Source organism: Ipomoea nil, unplaced genomic scaffold (assembly GCF_001879475.1).
Source record: "Ipomoea nil cultivar Tokyo-kokei standard unplaced genomic scaffold, Asagao_1.1 scaffold1043, whole genome shotgun sequence".
Lineage (NCBI taxonomy): Eukaryota > Viridiplantae > Streptophyta > Magnoliopsida > Solanales > Convolvulaceae > Ipomoea > Ipomoea nil.
In genome coordinates, this window is record NW_017617471.1 from 12,496,979 (window position 1) to 12,516,936 (window position 19,958).

Sequence of the window (19,958 nt, forward strand, 5' to 3'; positions counted from 1 at the left end):
TCTAGTGGTCTCTGATCTATACTTTCAACCCAGCCACCTGGGTTCGATTCCTCTCAGTAACATATCTAGCTATAGTGCGCCCATTCCTTGAGTCGCGTTCTTTGTATTTGGGCCGCCATTATGGACCTGTACCTCGGGCTTATATGTACTATTTTGGGCCTAGCGCCCCGAGTAATAAAGTCATTACTTTCCTACTCTCGTTCTATATTTTTGTACCCGGTTTATGGTGGACCCGGTCCCAATAAAACCATCAATTCTAATTCATATTTACCATCAAATAAAGAGACTATATTCTTTTTACTAAAATCAATCTCAATTACTTAATGTTCAATTCTATTTACAATTCAGATTCCAAAATTTTAACCAAACCAAACATTCCTTACTTTTCTCCAGCTTGTGTACCAAGTATATGGACATACAAAGTGAAAAATCTAAATGAGTATAGAATTAACTAAGTAAAGCACTTGATAAAGGAGCATGGATAGGTTGAATTGATTGACAATACTCAAAAAGGATTTTTTATGCATTTTTTTTGTAGGTATGAGTTGTAAAATTATTATTATTACTCGTTGATTAACTCATACTGAGAATTGTTACAGAGAAAAAGAAGAAACTAATTAAATGAGAAATAAGAAAATTAATAAAGGAAAATAAGAGAGTAATTCTGATGATGAAAATAAAATGAATGTGGATAACAAATAAAGAAGGTACAAAGGAGATGAAGAATGATCATCCTTAGTAACCTCGATATGTTTTTATTTTATTATTTTTTTGGGACGCGATAACTTTACCATTATTATTTAAGAGTGTATATTGGATAAATTTTGCTATTGTATAATAGCTCCCAAACCCGATATGAAACATTTGATTGCTTTATGTATTACTTCACACTTAAAAACTTGTTTTGTTGATGACTTTAATTGATAGCTCTGTTTTTATATGTTTCTTAATAATTTTTTAAGCAAATTTCATTTTTAGTCATAGACTATTGTGTCATTATCACATTTAATCATACTTTTTTAGTTTTGTTACATTACATCCTTAACTTTCATTCTTTTGCCACAATTAGTCATTTTAAAATTTTGTTATTCCACCATTTCATAAATACGATTAATATGTAGTTTCAAATTCAATTAAAAAATTAACAAGAGATGAAAAGAAATTACATGTTGGGACAAATATGGCTAATATGTAGTTTATATAATGAAATATAATATTAGTCGATACTATAACCTTTCTAATATTATTAAAAGTTTAGCTGTAACCTTAGACAAGTTAGTCAGATTGTTAACTTATTAATTATAAGGTTACAAGTTTGACTTTCAATAAGAGCAGTGGCCTATTGACTTCATTGGTTTGATAAGTAAATTATGAACAACCTATATTAAATTAACGGCTAAGATTACGAAACGAAATTTATCTAAATATTAATTGTGAGTTTTTCTCGTCACTCAAAAAAACTAATAAAACAATTTAGATAATACAAAATTTAATAGTATAATGAAATGAATCCTCAGATTTTTGGTTGACTGGATTAAAAATTGAGTAAACTACAGTGTCACATCATTATTATCCTTAAACTCTTTTACTACATTTTCTTCTTTGACTAACATTTCAAAACCCTACCGAAAAGATATGAGTTATGAGTGGCAATATCGATATTAATAGGGGAGTGAAGGGTATTTATGTAATATGAGCGTCCTCTCAACAATCCCCCGAAGCCTCTATTTTTGCACGCATCACAACCCATAATTACTTCATATCATCCCACAGCTTTCACAGAAAATAATGGAAGAGCCGGAAACTCCAACCGCCTTCTCCGCCGCGTCGGCGGCGGCGGCGATGAGCCATGAAACAGCCATGTTTTCCGACGACATCGACAGCAGTTGCTCCACTCCGTATGTTAGCGCCCCCTCCAGCCCGGGCCGCGGCCAACCTCACTGTGGATTTTACTACAGTGCTCCCGCTAGTCCCATGCACTTCGTGCTTTCCACCTCTAGTCTCATTTCCAGCGCTTCTGTTCACTCTGAGGCGGCGGCGGCGGCGAATTCCTCCTTTGAATTCGACTTCTCTTCCAGGTTGGCCGGCGAGGGAGATGCCTGCGCTGGATCTATGAGCTCCGCCGACGAGTTGTTCTTCAACGGCCAGATCCGGCCGATGAAGCTTTCCACGCATCTCCAGCGCCCGCAAGTCCTGGCGCCGCTGCTTGATCTCGACGAATCGGAGGAGGTGGATATGGATGGCGGCGAGGAACAGGCGTGTAGGGGGAGGGATTTGAAGTTCCGCGATAGATCTTTGCGCCGGAGGACCCGATCCATGTCGCCGCTCCGAACCGGTTCGTTCCAGTGGGACGAGGATTTCGAGGACAATGGAGAACGGAAACCTAGCAATGAGAAGAAAGAGAAATGTAATGAGGGGGAAGTTAAGCACGAAGATGAGGCCAATGAAACGACGCCGTGCAATTCCGGATCCTCTTCGCGGTCCTCTTCTGTCGGGAGGAGCTCCAAGAGATGGGTGTTCTTAAAGGAGTTTCTCTACAGAAGCAAGAGCGAAGGCAGGAACAATCCCCACAAGTTCTGGGGAGCTTTATCGTTTTCTCCAGTGAAGGAGAAGAAAATGGGAGGAGCCATTAAAACTCCTCCACCCAGCGCCGCCGCCGCCGCGGATGCGCCGGCGACCAGCACCGTCGCTTCAGATGTGAAGAAACCAAAACCTGCGAAAGAGGCGAGGAAGAAACCGGTGAACGGAAACTCAGCCGCCACCGGGAAAAGGAGGGTGCCGCCGTCGCCTCACGAGCTGCATTACACGGCGAATCGGGCGCAGGCGGAGGAGATGAGGAAGAAGACATTCTTGCCGTACCGGCAAGGCTTGCTGGGTTGCTTGGGGTTTAGCTCAAAGAGTTATGGAGCCATGAACGGTCTCGCTAGAGCATTGAACCCCGTCTCTTCAAGGTAAACTTGTAAAGTAAATCTAAAAGATTACCACTATTAATGTATAGAGAGATTTTTCACCTTCCTTTATTTCATTTTTCTTGCTTTTGGTAATGTTTTCCAGTGATTGTGATGTCTATTTTAAGATGTACCAACTGATGGGAACTTCTCTTTAGATTGGAAAGAGAAGTTTTCGATCCATCTGCTTAATCATGGATTTGGTTTAGTACTTGTGTAGCCATTCATGGAAATCTATGAAATTTCTTGAATCCTTATTACCTCATCTCTCTCTCTCTCCAAACACATACAAGAAACAATGATTATTTTTGAGTAGATGAGATCTTAATCTGGACCACAAAGAACCAAGATTTTTGCTTTTAATTTGCAAAAGCAGATGTGATGACATCAATAGTGAATAGCCAGAGAAGAGAGAAGTCATATTCTTCTTCTATCATTATCACATCACCTATTCAGTTTGGTAACCTCTCAAATGTTGGTCCCATAAGATTTTAACCAAATCCCATGAATAGATCAGATTTATGTGTTGTAAATCAAGAGTTGCATATCTAGATTGTAATTTTCTATTCACTTTTCAAGCTTTTTGTTTTTTTAATCCTTAATTAACTCAAAAAGTGGGTAGAAACATTATATTCACTCACTTTAGAGGGTGGAGTTTGAGAAAGTGAGAAATTTTGGGAAAGGGGGTGAATAATGGGATGATGAATAGTAGCAAGATTGGATTTTGTTGGACCAATGATTTGATCCCCACATGGTTTTGTTGGGTTGTAGGAGAGAGGTCTTCCATATATAGACCCACAATGGCAAAGGGGTCTGTCCCTTTGCCAACAATATCATCAGAGCCTCTAGCTGTTCTTGGCTGTACATATCCATCCTAGGGGGTGGGTGTCCTTAGGGGGTGGAGTGTAGGGTTGAAGCAATTGCTTGCTCATATTTCATGATTTGATTTGATTGTTGTTAGAGATGGGTTTGAGAAAATGGAATGGAATGGAATAGATGGTTGGTGTAGTGGGGGGCTTTATAGGGTTTGGGTTGAAAGAGAGATTTAAGAGGGGATCTGTTTTGGTTTTGTCTGATTCTCTTCATTAGTTTGCACACCTTTGAATATGAACAAGGCAGATAGATGTTGATGAAAGGCATAGTTACCTCACTTCACTTGTCATGAATCAGATGTTGACATAATAAAGGACTTTTACTCTATTGCCTCACTTTTTATATTTTATCCTTTACTTTCAATTCTTATATTCCTATGCTGCATTTTACCAATCATATGTAGTACTATCTCTTCCATTTTATGTGTCTGATTCGGTTATTATTAATTTATTACAAAATTTATATATTTAGAAACAACACTAAAATTACTATTAAACAAAAAAATAAATAAATAAAACTAAGTACGAAAATACCCTGTTTCAAAAAAAAAGTACGAAAATACTAAAAAAAAAAAAAAAACAAAGCAAAAAGAGTTAATTTGAACCATAAAAATAGTAAATAGGACAAATAAAATGAGATAAAGAGGTATTTATTTGTTAATTAATTTTTTTTTTTTGGTTAGTTTCTTTAATATATACGGTGTGTGTGTGTGTGTGTTAGGTTGCTCACATTTATATACCCACATTTATAATTTTTAAATTTAAGAATTTTTCTTTGTTTAATTATAATTTTGATATAGTTTCTAAATATATAAATTTTATGTACTAAAACTAAACTAATAAATACTATAAAAATTAAATTATAAATAATTTTAGTCAAATTTTGTTAATTGAATCAGACATATAAAATGAGATGAATGAAATATTAGTGAGAGTTCGTTTAGTATAAGGGGTTAAAGTGTAGTTTGGTGGAGAAGAGCTTAATCTTTAGGCAAGAATCTAGGGTTCAAATCTTTACCATTTTTTGTCCGAATATAATACGCCACATTACAAAACTTGACATGGCAATACCATGTCACAAAATCTAACATAGCAAATTAAACGTCACGTAACTTAACCGAAAAATAAGCGGTGTTAAGTTTTGTCTTTAATCTGACATGACAAAATTAAAGTACAAGGACAATGAATAAAATGTTACAGTACAGGGATATCGATGAACACAATGTTATAGTACAGGGACCTAGCAGGTACTTTGATCTATAAAATAACGAATTTATGTTTGGCCATGTATTTTGTGGTCTAATCACTTATATGATCTTGGGGAAATTAAACTCTCACATGTATGTATGTATGTGTGTGTGTGTGTGTAATAATAATTTAAATTTAATAAAATATATACGGAGTATATATTGTCCTAGGTAGTATTTAAATGTTCACAAGGTATTTGTGCAACTAAGTACAAGTGGGGACCTTGGTCCAGCTACTTACTAGCTCAAGTGTGTAGTCCATGTTGCAATTAATGGAAAACCAAACCTTCTATTTTTACTCCATAAATTTAGCTTACCAAACTGCCTTCAAATTTAAAACCTTGTCCATTTTTTAGTTCCAAGTAGTAATGAAGTGTTTTTAAAAACTGTCCTTATACCAACGCTCAATCTCTCTCTCTCTCACAGCTTCTTTCCTAAAGCATTACATATTTTATTATAATTTTAACTTTTGAATTTTTTTGGGTGTATAATAAAAATTTTAATATAATTTCTGAATACATAAGTTGTACGGAGTATGCCAATTTTAATTTCTGAATACTTGTTGAGGCACAAAGAGTCAATATTGTCTCCATTGAGACTCGAAGTTGTGACCTTTCATTTAGAAGAGTTACTTCATGTCACTTGACAACAAGGTCATTGGCATTTTACTTTTGAGCAAATACCAATTTTGGTCCCATGAGTATTAGCAAAATGACAGTTTTAGTCCACAAGTTTAATTTTTACCAATTTTCATCCACGACTATTGTTTTAGTACCAATTTTCATCCACGATTATTGTTTTAGTACCAAAATTCATCACATTGGTCACCCATACGTTTCAGGTATGCCGAAATATGAAATTATTAAGGGTATTTTCTTCATTTTCAAATTAAGATCTCAATTTGAGCATGAATAAAGGAATTTAAGCCCTAAGATCGATCCTAATTCACAGTTTTCTTCCTCAAATTAAGGTTGGATGAAGGGGAGAACTGCAAATTGAGATCAATCTTAGGGCTTAAATCTCATTATTCATGTTCTATTTGAGATCTTAAGTTGAAAAGGATGAAATACCCTTAAAATTTTTTGATTTCGTCATGTCTTAAACGAATAAGTGACTGGCGTGATGAATTTTGGCACTAAAATAATAGTCGTGGATGAAAATAGGTACTGAAACAATAGTCGTGGATGAAAATCGGTAGGAATTAAACATGTGGACTAAAACTGTCATTTTGGTTATACTCGTGGGACCAAAATTGGTATTTGCTCTTTTACTTTTCTATGTATGTTTTACAATTTAAATTTCTGTTTTTTTTGTTTTGTTTAATATGATATTTAATTTAATTTCTTATATAAACTCTAATTACTAATATTGAATCAATTAATGCACTACAAAAATTTGAGCTAGAAACAAAGTGAGTCACATTTATCCTAACCTAGACTCAAGTTGTACTATAAAATGATATACTCTAATAATAAAAGTCAGTCGTACTATAAAATGATATATACTCTTAAGGCTATTCTTATCGGTAATTTATATCGTGCACCACGATGCATATAGCAATGTGCGCTCAGACACAAAACGCGCGTGTTTCTTGCTGACGTCACTCCGTTCGTCCGAACAGACCAAACTTCATTATGTGTATTTAGTTAAAAGTTTATGTGTATTGTGTTATGAGTTTATGTGTATTCAGTTAAGAGTTTATGTGTATTCTGTTAAGAGTTTATGTGTATTCTGTTAAGAGTTTATGTGTAGAGTTTATGTGTATTATGTTATGAGTTTATGTGTATTATGTTGTAGTTTATGTGTATTATGTTGGAGTTTGTGTATTACGTATGAAGTTAGATTATGTGTATTCTGTTATGAGTTTATGTGCATTCAAAACAGAGGATTTTTTTTAACAACTTAACAAAACGACGTCGTTTTGAGAGGCGTGGGGCGCACAGTGCTATGTGCGCTGTGGTGCACGGTATAACAATTGATCCTTATCCCTGCAATTAGGGGTGAGAATACAATCATTATTGTGTGGACCATGGTCTACACAAGTTGTGTGGACCATATTTTGTCTACTGTAAAATAATGTACATTCAGTACAAAAATAATGTATATTCAGTACAAAAATAATGTACATTTTATTCAGGGAATGTGCATTATTTTTGTTTTGAGTGTACATTATATTGTATAATGTACATTCAGTATAAAAATAATGTACATTTAGTATATTAAAAATGTATTTTTGTTATGGTCCACGTCCACACAATAATTTGCCGTGAGAATAGGCCATATCCCTTCGTAGGGGCCTAAGGCCCAGCATATTTAAGGCCTACATAGGCCTGGCTTGTTTAGTAAAAAAGTTTGGCTTGGGCCCATTATGAAGCCTATTAAACTAAACAGGTCAGACCTATTTATACAAAGCTTGGCCTTCAGACCTACATGCCTAGTCTATTTACACACATATATATAATTTATTTGTAATATTAAGTTAGTATATATTCTATTTTATACCTAATATATTTTTATATTTACAATATAATTCCAAGTATATATAATTATCAAACTTTAACCCTCCACCTCCAAAATCGCATTCTAAATTCTGATTCAACTATAAACATTGTTGTTAATCCTATTATAAGTGTTCTTATTGTTTAATTGTTCTTACTATTAAATATTTAATGAAGTGTCACGACTCGGAGTGAGCATCGGTCGGTTACGGTCAATAACCGATGACATTTTTTAAATTTCCATAACTGACCGAAACCGACCGAACATACACTTTTAATCAACCAAAACCCATTATGTCGGTTTCGGTCGGTTATTTTGGTAACCGAATAACCGAGCATCCAAAAATAATATTACAAATAATGAAATTATATATATATATATATATATATATATATATATATATATATATATATATATATATATATATATATATATAAAATAATAATAATAATAATAATAATAGTATTGGTTATTCGGTGGCTGCGGTTATTATACCTTTATGATAAATAACTGAATAGTCGAATAATTGATTTTTTTTTTTGTTAGTCTTATAACCGATAACCGAAATTATCAGTCGGTTCGGTTATCGGTTATCGGTTATCGATTTTGTCGGTTTTTCGGTAATTATGATCACCCCTAGTCATGACTTAATTATGTGAGGTGATTGTTAACTATTTATGAGATTATATAGGATGACAATCAATAATACAATTGAATTCATTCCTAAACAAGTTAACAAACATGTGCATTCAAAAAAAAAAAAAAAGAAGTTAACAAGCATGTTGAAGTTGTGACTTGTTTTATTTTATTTTATACGGAGTATATGTTTTAATACTATTATGTTTGCATTGTGGCAATATACTTATGTAGTACTATTAATTTTGTATTAGCTAGGTATATTTCTTAAATTATTCAGAAATAATTATTAAAGATTTTTAAAAAAGACTTAATATATAGATTTTAAATAGGCTCAAAGTAGAACTTACTTTGAAGTCTTTTTAATGCCTACGTATTAAAAAGACTTTTAAAAAGGCTTCAGGTCAAGCCAGGCTAATTGTAGACTTAGGCTTGAGCCTAACAAAAAGCCTACATACAGGCTCAAGCGTAGGCCCTAGATTTTCGTAACTGGTCCAGACTTAATTTTCTAAAGCTCGGCTTAGCTCGGCCTATTTCCACCCCTACCTACAATACTCTCTCACTTTCAAAAATGAGTCCTACTCCCACATCATTAAATTTATATTTTACAACTATTTTCTCTACATCCCTACAATACTCTCTCATTTTCATATTATATTATATTACTAGTTTTTTACGCGCTTTGCGCGAATGAGATAATGCCCAATGATTATTTTTAAATAAGTATTTCAAAGTATATAAATGCAATATTATATCGGAGATGTTCATGCATATGTAAATAAATATTGAATTTGTTTATTTAAATCGGTAATTCAAAATATATAAATGCAAGATAATATTTATTGAATTTTCTAGTCGATATTTGGTAGTGGTAATTTTTTCCTACATGTTTCATGCATTGTGAGATGTGTGTCGTAGGTTATCATGTGAAAGTATTGAACAAAATATTAATATTTATTATATTTGTATAAAATAATTAATTGGTAAATAAATATATATAATGTATTTTGTATTATAACTTTGATATTCAATTACAAGATAATGTAAAAAGAAGACAATGGACAATGCAGTGAATATACTAAATTGATAAATTTGAAGGTAATGAATCTTTGAATTGTAGAAAATAAAGATAATATAACTAATGAAATTATATATATTTTTAAATTTTTTATAATGAATAATTTTTTTTTTTAAAATAAAGACATTATAGACATCTAATTCTAAATTAATTAAATGCATATGTATTATTTTTTTGTTGTAGCTACTACTTTATTTAGTTTAATAAGAGTAATAAAGTGGCGTATATACTTTTCATCAACAATAATGCAATCATTGATTTTTTTTTTTAAAAAAATACATACAAAAAATATTAATGCAAAAGTATAATTGAAATATTAAGTTTTTTTTCTGATCTAAATAATCAAAAGAATATTAAATTTTTTTCTGATCAAATGATTTTTAAAGTTCTTGATTTATAATCTTTGATGCTTAACTTTGAATGTTATGTATTTAGTCAGACTAATTATTTGAACAAAGTTTATGTTAAATTTTATATTATATATATTTTAAATATATTTTAACATATTCGTAGTATATGTTTAACAATTATGTCAACTCTAATTGGGATGTGGTTCGAAACTAAGATTTTTTTTTATAGAAATTAATGTGTAAGTTAAAATAATAAATACTTAACGGAATATTCCGTTACTAAAGTTTTATGTTAACGGAATTTAGGTTATTTAAGGGAAAAAAATAATATAATAGAGGTAAATAAAGAAAATCAATAAAAAGTATTAAAATAAAAATAATATGAGCCATTCATTTTAAGAAACGATACTATAATATGAACTATTCATTTTAAGAAACAATATGACCGACATTTTTTTGTTCCAGTTAAGGGCCTAACATTATTGACGCTTATTAAAATTGTAGATAATATAATAGAGGTAAATAAGGAAAATCAATAAAAAGTATTAAAATAAAAATAATATGAGCCATTCATTTTAAGAAACAATACTATAATATGAACTATTCATTTTAAGAAACAATATGACCGACATTTTTTTGTTCCAGTTAAGGGCCTAACATTATTGACTCTTATTAAAATTGTAGATATTATAAATACAATAATAAAATAATATTAAAATAACAAAAAGTAATTAAAAAAAAAAAAGTCAAAAGGTTACCATGCTTGGCAGCCTTTTGCTGTTTTAGCAAGCTTTCAAGCCACGTAGGATAAAAAATTAAAACAAAATAAAAAGAAAAAGTCCACATCATCTTACATATCATTTTGCAAGTGGTGTTCTTTCTGGGATGAAGATAACCTAATAATAAAATTTGTATTTAACGTGACGTGTTGTGATAAATTGGTTGCGAAATCACAATCTCTTGATTGGACAGCAAATTATTAAACAAAAATTTACAGGACATATAGTGCAGATGTGAGTGGAAATAAATTTTGACATGATTGAACAAAGATGAAGCTGTAGAGAGTAGTGTATAGTAGTAGCGTGGTGAAGAAACAAGCTATGGTATACAATATTTTTAGTATTCTTTCTTTAACTTTATGTTTCCGCACTTTGCTCAACTTTTAGCCTGCAAAAGATCTGTAGCTACCATATGGGAGCAATCCCTATCTCTATTATTGCTCTTCAATCCTTTTTTTTTTTTTTTTTTTTCAGAATTATATATAAATATTAGGGGTGAGTGTGAATTTGGAAAATTCTATCAACATCCACATCTGTAGTCATGTAGGAATGGAAATAGGTCACACCCCTACATAAGAGTTTATAGCATTACCTATTTAGTAAAAATGTCAACTTAACCTATTTAAAAGCCTGCTTAGCTAAATATGTCCAAACCTATATATACAAGGACGGACCTTGAAACATATATATATATATATATATATATATATATATATATATATATATATATATATATAATGTGAGAATACTTTCATAGGAGAGAAATAAGAATCAATCTCAGTTTTACATATGTAGAAATTCGACGGATTTGATCGGCTTCACACACACATACACATACACACACAATATGCCTTCCATATCATATCAAAAAGAGATGGGATGAAGGTGAAACGGAGGATTTGAAAAATAAATTGCCTAAACTTATTATAGGTTACTACCAAATAAATTGACTATCTTTTTTTGGTTTTTTTTTATTCTTTTTTCTTGTTCGAAAAGATGAAAAATAAATCCAAGGATAAATTGAAGAAGTTGGCATTCCAATCCTAACAAGAAAATATGCCAAAAGAATGGTGAAGCAAGCAACTACCACTTTGTCTAATCGTGGTTGCAGCGCTAAGAGTTCACATGACATTTGAAACACTCCATGGAAGCCCAAACAAAACTAGGGGTCTAATATTTAGGTTTTAGTCTTTTGAATTTGAATTTTGTTCGAGTGGTGATGGAATGTCCATGTGATCATCTAATTGTTTTCCAAAATATATAACACGAAATCATGTCTAAGGAATGTCAATTGGATCAAGTTTATTATGAATTCAGGCTAATTTGTTTGAGCTATTTGACTTATCAATTTTAGAGTAATCGAGTTGGTTTCTTTTACAAGGTAATGTCATAAATTTTTAATTTTAATAAACTAGCATATTTACATTAATACATATAATCTTAAAATATCATTTAATCAATTCAAATTTTTAACTTCCAAATTCCAACTTAAAAACATAAATAATAGTTATGAACATTTATATAAAATATATAAATAAATTTTTTATATTAATATAATTAATTATATTTATTTAAAATTCTAACATTTATAATAAGTTTTTATTTTTCATTATTTATTTTCATGAACAATAACTTATTTGGTAATAAATTTATTATATAGTATTAAAATTTTATTTAAAAAATAAAAAAATTAATACTAAATATAAGGCATACTTACAGACTCCCCTTGTATAGTTTACTTTGCATTGCTGGCAAAATAAGGAATAATTTTAAATGGATCAAGCTAGTCTACTAAATTTTGGGTTATCCTACTCGAGCCATTGAGCTTATTAGTTTTGGATTATTGAGCTAATTTTCTTATTAAGTTTGCCTTTTTAACACTAATCTATTAATTTTTTTTTTTTTTTTTTTTTTTTTGGTCTTTTGGGGCCAATTCATTGGTTTCAATCTAAGTTGGCAGAGAAGCTTTTCTTCATCATGTTGCAATGATTTTTAGTCATTTTAAACTAATTTATAATTTATTTACACTAAATTATTTATTTGATTAATTGAATTATGATGGGGTAATGGGGGGGTACGTGATTGATGGTTCGTAATAAGGTCCTTAATTGTCTAGGGGGTCGATGTTTGGGTTTAGGGTTTAGTGTTTAGGCAGCTAGGCAGAGTGGAGGAGCGCCTACGCATTCTCACGGCCACGGGGCTCATGACGATACAAGGAAATAGGGACATAGTGACTAGTGAGACACTCAAGTTGAATAGACACACTCCACAATGTCATACAACACAAAACATGATTTTTGTGTACCAACTTAATAAATTCATTGATTTAGTAGACAGTATTTGAAAGAAGAGTTCAAAATTTAACAGCTATAAAAATTATGTTCAAAGTGAACAAATATCTTGCTCGCATCGGCATTTGACCCTATTTACTAACCATGATTTACATCGGCCCTGTTTGGTAAAATGGCTGTTAGCTGATTGTGTTAATTAGAGTGTATAAATAGTTGATAACATTAACTGATTGTAAAAGAGTCTATTTGCTAAGTCTCTCACATACTCTATCGGGCGAGGGTGTAGGGGGCCTTAGGATTGGTGATTCAATCTTTTAGGAGAAGAAGAAAACGTGGTTCTAGCAGTATCAAAAGTCAGAACAACCTCTCAAATGAGGAGACTCCTTGTGTGTAGTGAACAAAAATCTAGTCTTATTAATAGAGTCAATCATGATTTATCCCTCTATAAATCTACCAGGTTATGGTGTAGTGCGCCGGGGGTTTTTGTCACAAGAAAACGTGGTTCTAGCCTTCTAGGTACAGGATACAAAGCAACTCCTATTCCCCTATATATATAAACCATATGATTGAGGGAGGGGCTTGGGGTTTTGTGGGGCAATTGGGGGAAAGATAGCAAGGCACATTTGCATTTGTTATCAAGTGCCCCGGGTCTCATATTTCCACCTTCATTATCTTCATTTTTTTCTTCATATTATTACATAATAAATTTGTAGTAGGTCTAGAACAAAATAAAACATTAAATCACATTAGATACCTATACCAAAATTAATAACTTTTAGAAAAAAAAAATTATTTAAGCAATTTATTTTTAAAATTTTCATGTATAACGTGGAATGTTAAAATGACTAGTATATATATATATATATATATATATATATATATATATATATATATATATATATATATATATATATATATATATATATATATATATATATATATATGCAAAAAGTACAAGTTTTAAAAACATTTTACATATTTTACTCTATAAAAAATTATTGTTATTTCTTTTGAAAAAAAAAAAAAAACTAAAATTTGAGAAAATTTATTATGTGAAGAATGTGAGAAGAAAGATTATATTTTAACAAGGAACAAAGTGTACCATTCTCGTAAAATAAGAGGGTTATTAGTACTTAAAAAAAAAAAAAGAATTTTTTTTTTAAAACACTACCCAGAGTAGCGTTCTAAAATCTTATTTTAAAATTTCCCTATTTACAAAGCTGATAGATTATTTATAAGCTTAAAAAGAAAGTTATTTACTTTAAAACAAGTTATGTCAAACTTGACTATTATCCATTCCACAAACCTTGCTAAATTTGACCATAGTTAAATTATTTAACCTAACAAAATGTATGCTCAAATTTTCAATCCACAAACTATTACAAATGCCTATTGCGACTTTGAGACAGGTTATCCCTCCTGATCAGCAATTGAAAGTGCAGTAACAATCTACACCCTTTTCACTATCAAAACCTGCTAACTGGTAGTATTCAGGCTAAAATAAGTGTTAATTATTGCTATTGCTGCAGGCCAAAAGCTTCCTCTCTTTGACATAAACTGTGTAAGAAAAGTGCAGCAGAAATGTAGAAGCGATAAGATGGTACATTTCGAACCTTGGGAAGATACTCGGGAACCCAAACTGCAGACTCCACAAGTTGCTACACTGCACAATCTGTCACGGGATTCAAGCAAAGGCAGATAGGATGTTCCTCTTGAGAGTAAACTCATCAGCCTTTGCTGGGCTAATTGACTGCATCAACACAGGGATCAAAGGAAATATGAGATACTGGTTTTAGATATTTAAATCTCCAATTTGGAAAATAAATCGGATTTAAAAAAAAAATACAAGTAGTTATTACATTATCATGATAATAGTCAAGAGCATTGTTATGCTTAAGCCTACATGTACTTGTTCAACATGCTACCTTGTCTTACAAGTATTTTATACAATTACAGAAATAATATACTATGGCCATCTTCAGTTTGGACCAAAAAGAAAAATTTTCTATATGTATATGTGTGTATATATATATATATATATATATATATATATATATATATATATATATATATATATAGGTCCATAATTAGCTGTGAACTGACCTTAACGTGCGAACCTGCAAACTTCTGAAGGATTGCACTGCGCTTACTACATGATTGCACCGCAAGGTCCTCCAGGCATGTCTGGGAGCCGTAGCGATGCAATCATGTAGTAGTTGCAGTGCAATCCTTCACAAGTTCGTAGGTTAAGGTTGGCTCGCACGTGATTATGATTATATATACATATATACATACATATATATATATATATATATATATATATATATATATATATATATATATATATATATATATATATATATATATATATATATATATATATATACACACACACAGACACACACTATAGCAAGTCAATCTTATTTCTAAAGAATTTAGCCAAATATTTGGCTAGGGGGAAGAAAGATGAGAAGGGTTAGTACATTTGGGCAAAGTTATTGGAAACTTAGCACACTTTAGAAGTAATTTGATTAAAATGGTAGCAGTATGTTGTTTGTTCCCCCAAAAGTAACTGCTGCTGGAAAGCTTCAGACTTCAAGAGGAAGAAAATTGAAACTGTTAACAGCACGTAACATACCTTTGAAAGCATACGCTCTAATCGTTGATTTTCATTTTTGGCATAATCACCTCCTTTATCCATGCAGCTCTTGGCAACTTTTAGGTAGATCTTGCCATATCTGGAAATGCAAACATGCAAGGATAATGTGAAAAATAGAACCAGAAAACTCATTACAACTTCAGTGATAGAGGAATAGTCCTGGTAAGTTCAGGTAATTGATAAGCATAAAGTATACCTTGCAGAGGGACCAGAAAGCTTCACAACTTCCTCCTCCAATTTGCTAAATATTTCCTTCTTCTTAGCATCAGTGACACTCACAAACTCCTTGGCTAAGTTGCTTAGGTCTTCAAGAATTCCAGCCTATAACGTAGTAGTGAAAAATCAAATAAGGATCATGATAACTATAACAGAGTAGAAAATGTGTCACTAACCTTAGAAGTAAGTTTTCCTTTGGCATCACGACTAGTGCCACACTTCTTATTGATGAAGTTTACAAAGTCATCTAGGTCTCGGCCACCTTCATACTCTTCACCAGCCTTGTTGCCCTTTGGGAAGAATTTCAATGTGGGGTAACCATTTATACCATATCTGTTTCAAAGAAAAATAGAATTGGCTTAAAGAATTCGGGTTTTCTGTACACATGCATGTGTACAAGAGACTGTTAAAGGGAACACGAAATGTTGGTAAACATTTTTTGGTTCTCATAACATAAATGAACAGTCAGAACAGAATGGCAGTAGCTGAATATAATTGCAAAGCAGGCCTGTTTAGTAATGGGAAACATTTTCAATTTTTCATTTCCATTTTTCCAAATGAAAGAAAGAAAAAAAAGCAGGCAAAAGGTTGAAGATTTGAAAATTGAAAAATAAATAAATAAAGGATGGGGGAAGCCTTACAGTTCAGTCATGTTTCCCCAATTTGGAGAACATCCAAAACTTGTTTTAAAAGTGGACAAGTTTTTTTTTTTTTTTTTTTTTAAATTTAAAAAAAAAATCTTTTTGCAGTTTGTAGAATGGAAACAACTTAAATCCTCATTTTTCCATTTTTGTTTCTATCTTTTCCAAAATTTTAGAGAATTTTCCCCCAATCGGACATGCCCTTAATATCCTCCAAGTCTAGACACCCAAAAAAAACTTACTTCTCTGCAATATCCTTGTGCTTGTCAGCATCACAGTTAGCAATAACAACATCTTCATCCAGTTTAAATGCTGCTGCAACCTTTTCATAAACCTACATACACAAAACAGCAAAAAATTATTTTAAAACATTGTAGTAGCTATTACAGCACTAGCCATAAAAACAATGATTTTAATGCACTTACCGGGGCAAGGTGTTTGCAATGACCACACCTGTGAAAGGTAAAGCATAAATCAGATGTATGAAGGGGGTTTAGCTAAAACATAAAAAAGTTTTAACCATACATGGTGTCAATACATAGAAATTGGATGTCTGAGGAAATTTACATTTGATAGTTGATAGAGATAGAGAGAGGGGCAGTGGGGCAAAGAGAATTGAATATTCTCACCATGGTGCATAAAACTCTACTAAGACATCCTTTTTCTCATTCAGGACAATCTCATCAAAGTTTTCTGAAGTTAATACCACAACACTTGAGGGGACTGCAGCAATCTTAACATTGGTTCCTGAATGTAGAAAAATGGTGGTCTTGTACTGTTAATTCATATTGTTACTTAGGAAACTATTATATCAAGAATATGACAGCTATGCATGAAAAGAGAAAAACAAATCCATTTTCACAACTAAAGGAGAAGTGTGAGAAAATGGACATCTATCACAGGTCCTGCAGGGCATTTGTGATATAGAATATGAATATGGTTCCTAACTAGAATGATATAAAATTTCAAAGGCACATTGACAAGTTGAGTGAAAACAACCCCAATAGAATAAAGGATTAGACTCGACGTAAAATAAATCTTCTTAAAAGGAAGCAACTATTCTATTCTATACATTTCAGTGGTGAAAATACAGGCTTCATACAAAATGTAAAGACTGAAAGATAACATCTGAAAACATAGAAAAGTTTCTTTATCTTCTTGTAGCTTGTTTTCCTCAATAATCAAGTGAGAATCAACATTCATTTCAATTGCAGGATAGGTAAAGACTATTACCTGCTTCTTTGTTTACATACTCAGAAATGGCTTCTGCAGTTCGTGCACCTTCATATCTGAGAAAATATTAGATTCCTTACATCAGAAAAACATGATTGAAATTTCCCAGCATGTAAGAAAAAGCATTCAAATAACCCAAAAAATCGCATTTAAGTAAATAATTTTCAGAAGTAAAATTACACACTTTTTTGGATCCAAAGACCCTTTAGGAAACCATTGGATGGTTGGGTACCCAGAAACTCCATATTTGCTGCAAAGGCTCTTGTGTTCATCGCAGTCCACCTACAATGACCATATTTGGGGACAATAATAAATTAGAACATTTATGTACTCACTGAAATAAAAATACATGAACTGATTGTATTGATTTTTACATGCTGAAATAATAGCAGAAGCAAAAAATATATTATGGAATTTCAACAGCTAGTGCAATCATACAAAGACAATTTTTTTCTTGTTAAACTGTTATGGAAAATTAAGGATGCCAAAGAACTAACCTTTCCAATGAGAACGGATTTTGCCTTCTTGAAACTTGCACCAAGCTTTTCATACTCGGGAGCAAGCTTTTTACAGTGACCACACCTGTCATTAACACACAAACACAACAAAATGAGAGTGTGCTTTACTATAGAGAAACACATTTGAAGAATTTACAATTATTCCATAACACATTACCACCAAATCTCCTCCTTTTATATAATGAACAATAATAGTATTAGATGTCATCTTCATTTGCATCAACTTACTGAACGTTATTTAAACAATAGTAGGTTTAACTATAGATTCAAAATTACGTTAATGTATCATTATTTTCTAATACTCAGTCATTTCTATACTAAATTGTACTCCTATGTAGATTTTTTCCTTAACAATCAATTTACATAGATTACAAAAGCGACCTCAAAACCATTGCTATTCAGATCAGATCAAACATATCAAGCTGAAAAACTACAGTAATGATAAAAACCGCATAGTCAACACGGCTAAGCACCAAACAGACAAACATTACAACAACGCTAACTCTGTTCATCAAATTGATCGCAAAAACAAACAGTTACCAGGGGGCGTAGAATTCGACGAGAGCGCCACGATCTTGGCCGACTTCCTTCTCGAAGTTGTCCTGCGTTAGAACAACGACGTCGTCGGCGAAGGCTGCCGAGAAGAAGAAGAACGCTGCGATTGCTAAAGCTGTAGAGATCCGTGGAATCGACATTTTTTCAGAGTTGTTGAGGAAAGCGGGGGAAGTGAGGAGCGAGTCCAGAGTCTAGACTCCGGAGATTGATATTTATACGCAACGTTGGTTTAATCACCCGATTTTATTTAATTTAATTTAATTATTATATAGCGGAGAATTATATGTTTGGCTTTTTCGGCGTGTTCAACTCAAGTATTTCGTAATCTAAAAGCAAATCCAGCTGCCCATAATTTATATGGATTATTATTCATATATCAATCGGTCTGTTTGGAGTTTGTTTGGAACTTTGGGTGAAGAAGGAAACTCGTTATTATTGGAGGTGTGTACGTGGTAAATTTTTATTCTGTATAATTTTTTTTTAAATATTTCAAATTCTTACTTATCATATTAGGTACAATTTTTAAATTTTGATTGTTGAATTATTTCTACTATTGGTCACACAATTATTAAGTTACATGGCGGCGCGTAGTGGGCTGTTGTCGTGTGGCAATGATTCGTACCTGACAAAAGCTTTAGCTATTAAAGAGGCACTTGCATGGATAAAAGATCGGCTGGCTCTTAGTTATATTGCTGAAACGGATTGTCTGAATTTATGTAATAATTTTAATTCGGTTAGGCCGGATTATTCTTACGTTGGTAATGTGGTAAAGCAGTGTCGTGCAACTGTTAATGGCATTGGGAACATGTATGTTCACCGTGTCTGTAGGTCAGCGAACCGAATTGCTCATACGCTTGCGCGGGTGGCTGGTTCATCCTCTGTCCTAGGAGAGTGGCTTATGGCCCTCCCGATTGTATTTCGGAATTTTTTTAATACAATTGTTTCGTTGGTTCTCCAAAAAAAAAAAAAAAAAGTTACATCCTCATTTTGTCTTCGAGTATTCTTTTTAGATGATGAGAAAAGCTCCTAATCACTACTCATTAAAAAAAAAAAAAAAAAAATTGGTCATATTTAGTGCATGACTCTCATCATTTTTATTTTTATTTTTTGCATTTGATACTTTCAACCAAATTTTTAGCAGAAAACAATTAGAATGTATAGCATTAATAGTTCAAAATCATACATTTATACCTAAAAGCATCAAGATATTCAAGTTGATATAATTTTGAGTTGAAATTTGAAAATGTGATAATTGTAGTTTCTATCAATAGTTTGGTCAGAAGGATTAAAAGGGGTAAAAGATGAAAATTATGCACTAAAAATGATAAAAATAATACTTCATGATTAAATGTGAAAGTGACAAAAAATGAAAATAACTCTTTGATTGTTACATTATATACTTTGACACGACATCATTGATATTTCATACACTATTA

General features: G+C 32.0%; 2 protein-coding genes across 2 annotated transcripts; one reads left to right on the forward strand and one right to left on the reverse strand.

The window, feature by feature from the left end:
- The first annotated feature begins 1,730 nt into the window (after positions 1-1,730).
- On the forward strand, positions 1,731-3,213 carry LOC109180908. The gene has a single exon (XM_019330623.1). It carries the CDS (start codon positions 1,789-1,791, stop codon positions 2,953-2,955), a length of 1,167 nt encoding a protein of 388 aa, XP_019186168.1. The 5' UTR covers positions 1,731-1,788; the 3' UTR covers positions 2,956-3,213.
- Positions 3,214-13,931: 10,718 nt separating this feature from the next.
- On the reverse strand, positions 13,932-18,736 carry LOC109182382 (protein disulfide isomerase-like 2-2). Its single transcript, XM_019332556.1, has 11 exons — positions 18,508-18,736; positions 17,947-18,031; positions 17,634-17,731; positions 17,450-17,505; positions 16,846-16,963; positions 16,642-16,669; positions 16,459-16,550; positions 15,752-15,908; positions 15,556-15,680; positions 15,339-15,438; positions 13,932-14,450 (listed from the first exon to the last, which is right to left on the reverse strand). The coding sequence occupies exons 1-11, from the start codon at positions 18,660-18,662 to the stop codon at positions 14,385-14,387; spliced, it is 1,080 nt and encodes a 359-aa protein (XP_019188101.1). The 5' UTR covers positions 18,663-18,736; the 3' UTR covers positions 13,932-14,384.
- Positions 18,737-19,958: the final 1,222 nt, after the last annotated feature.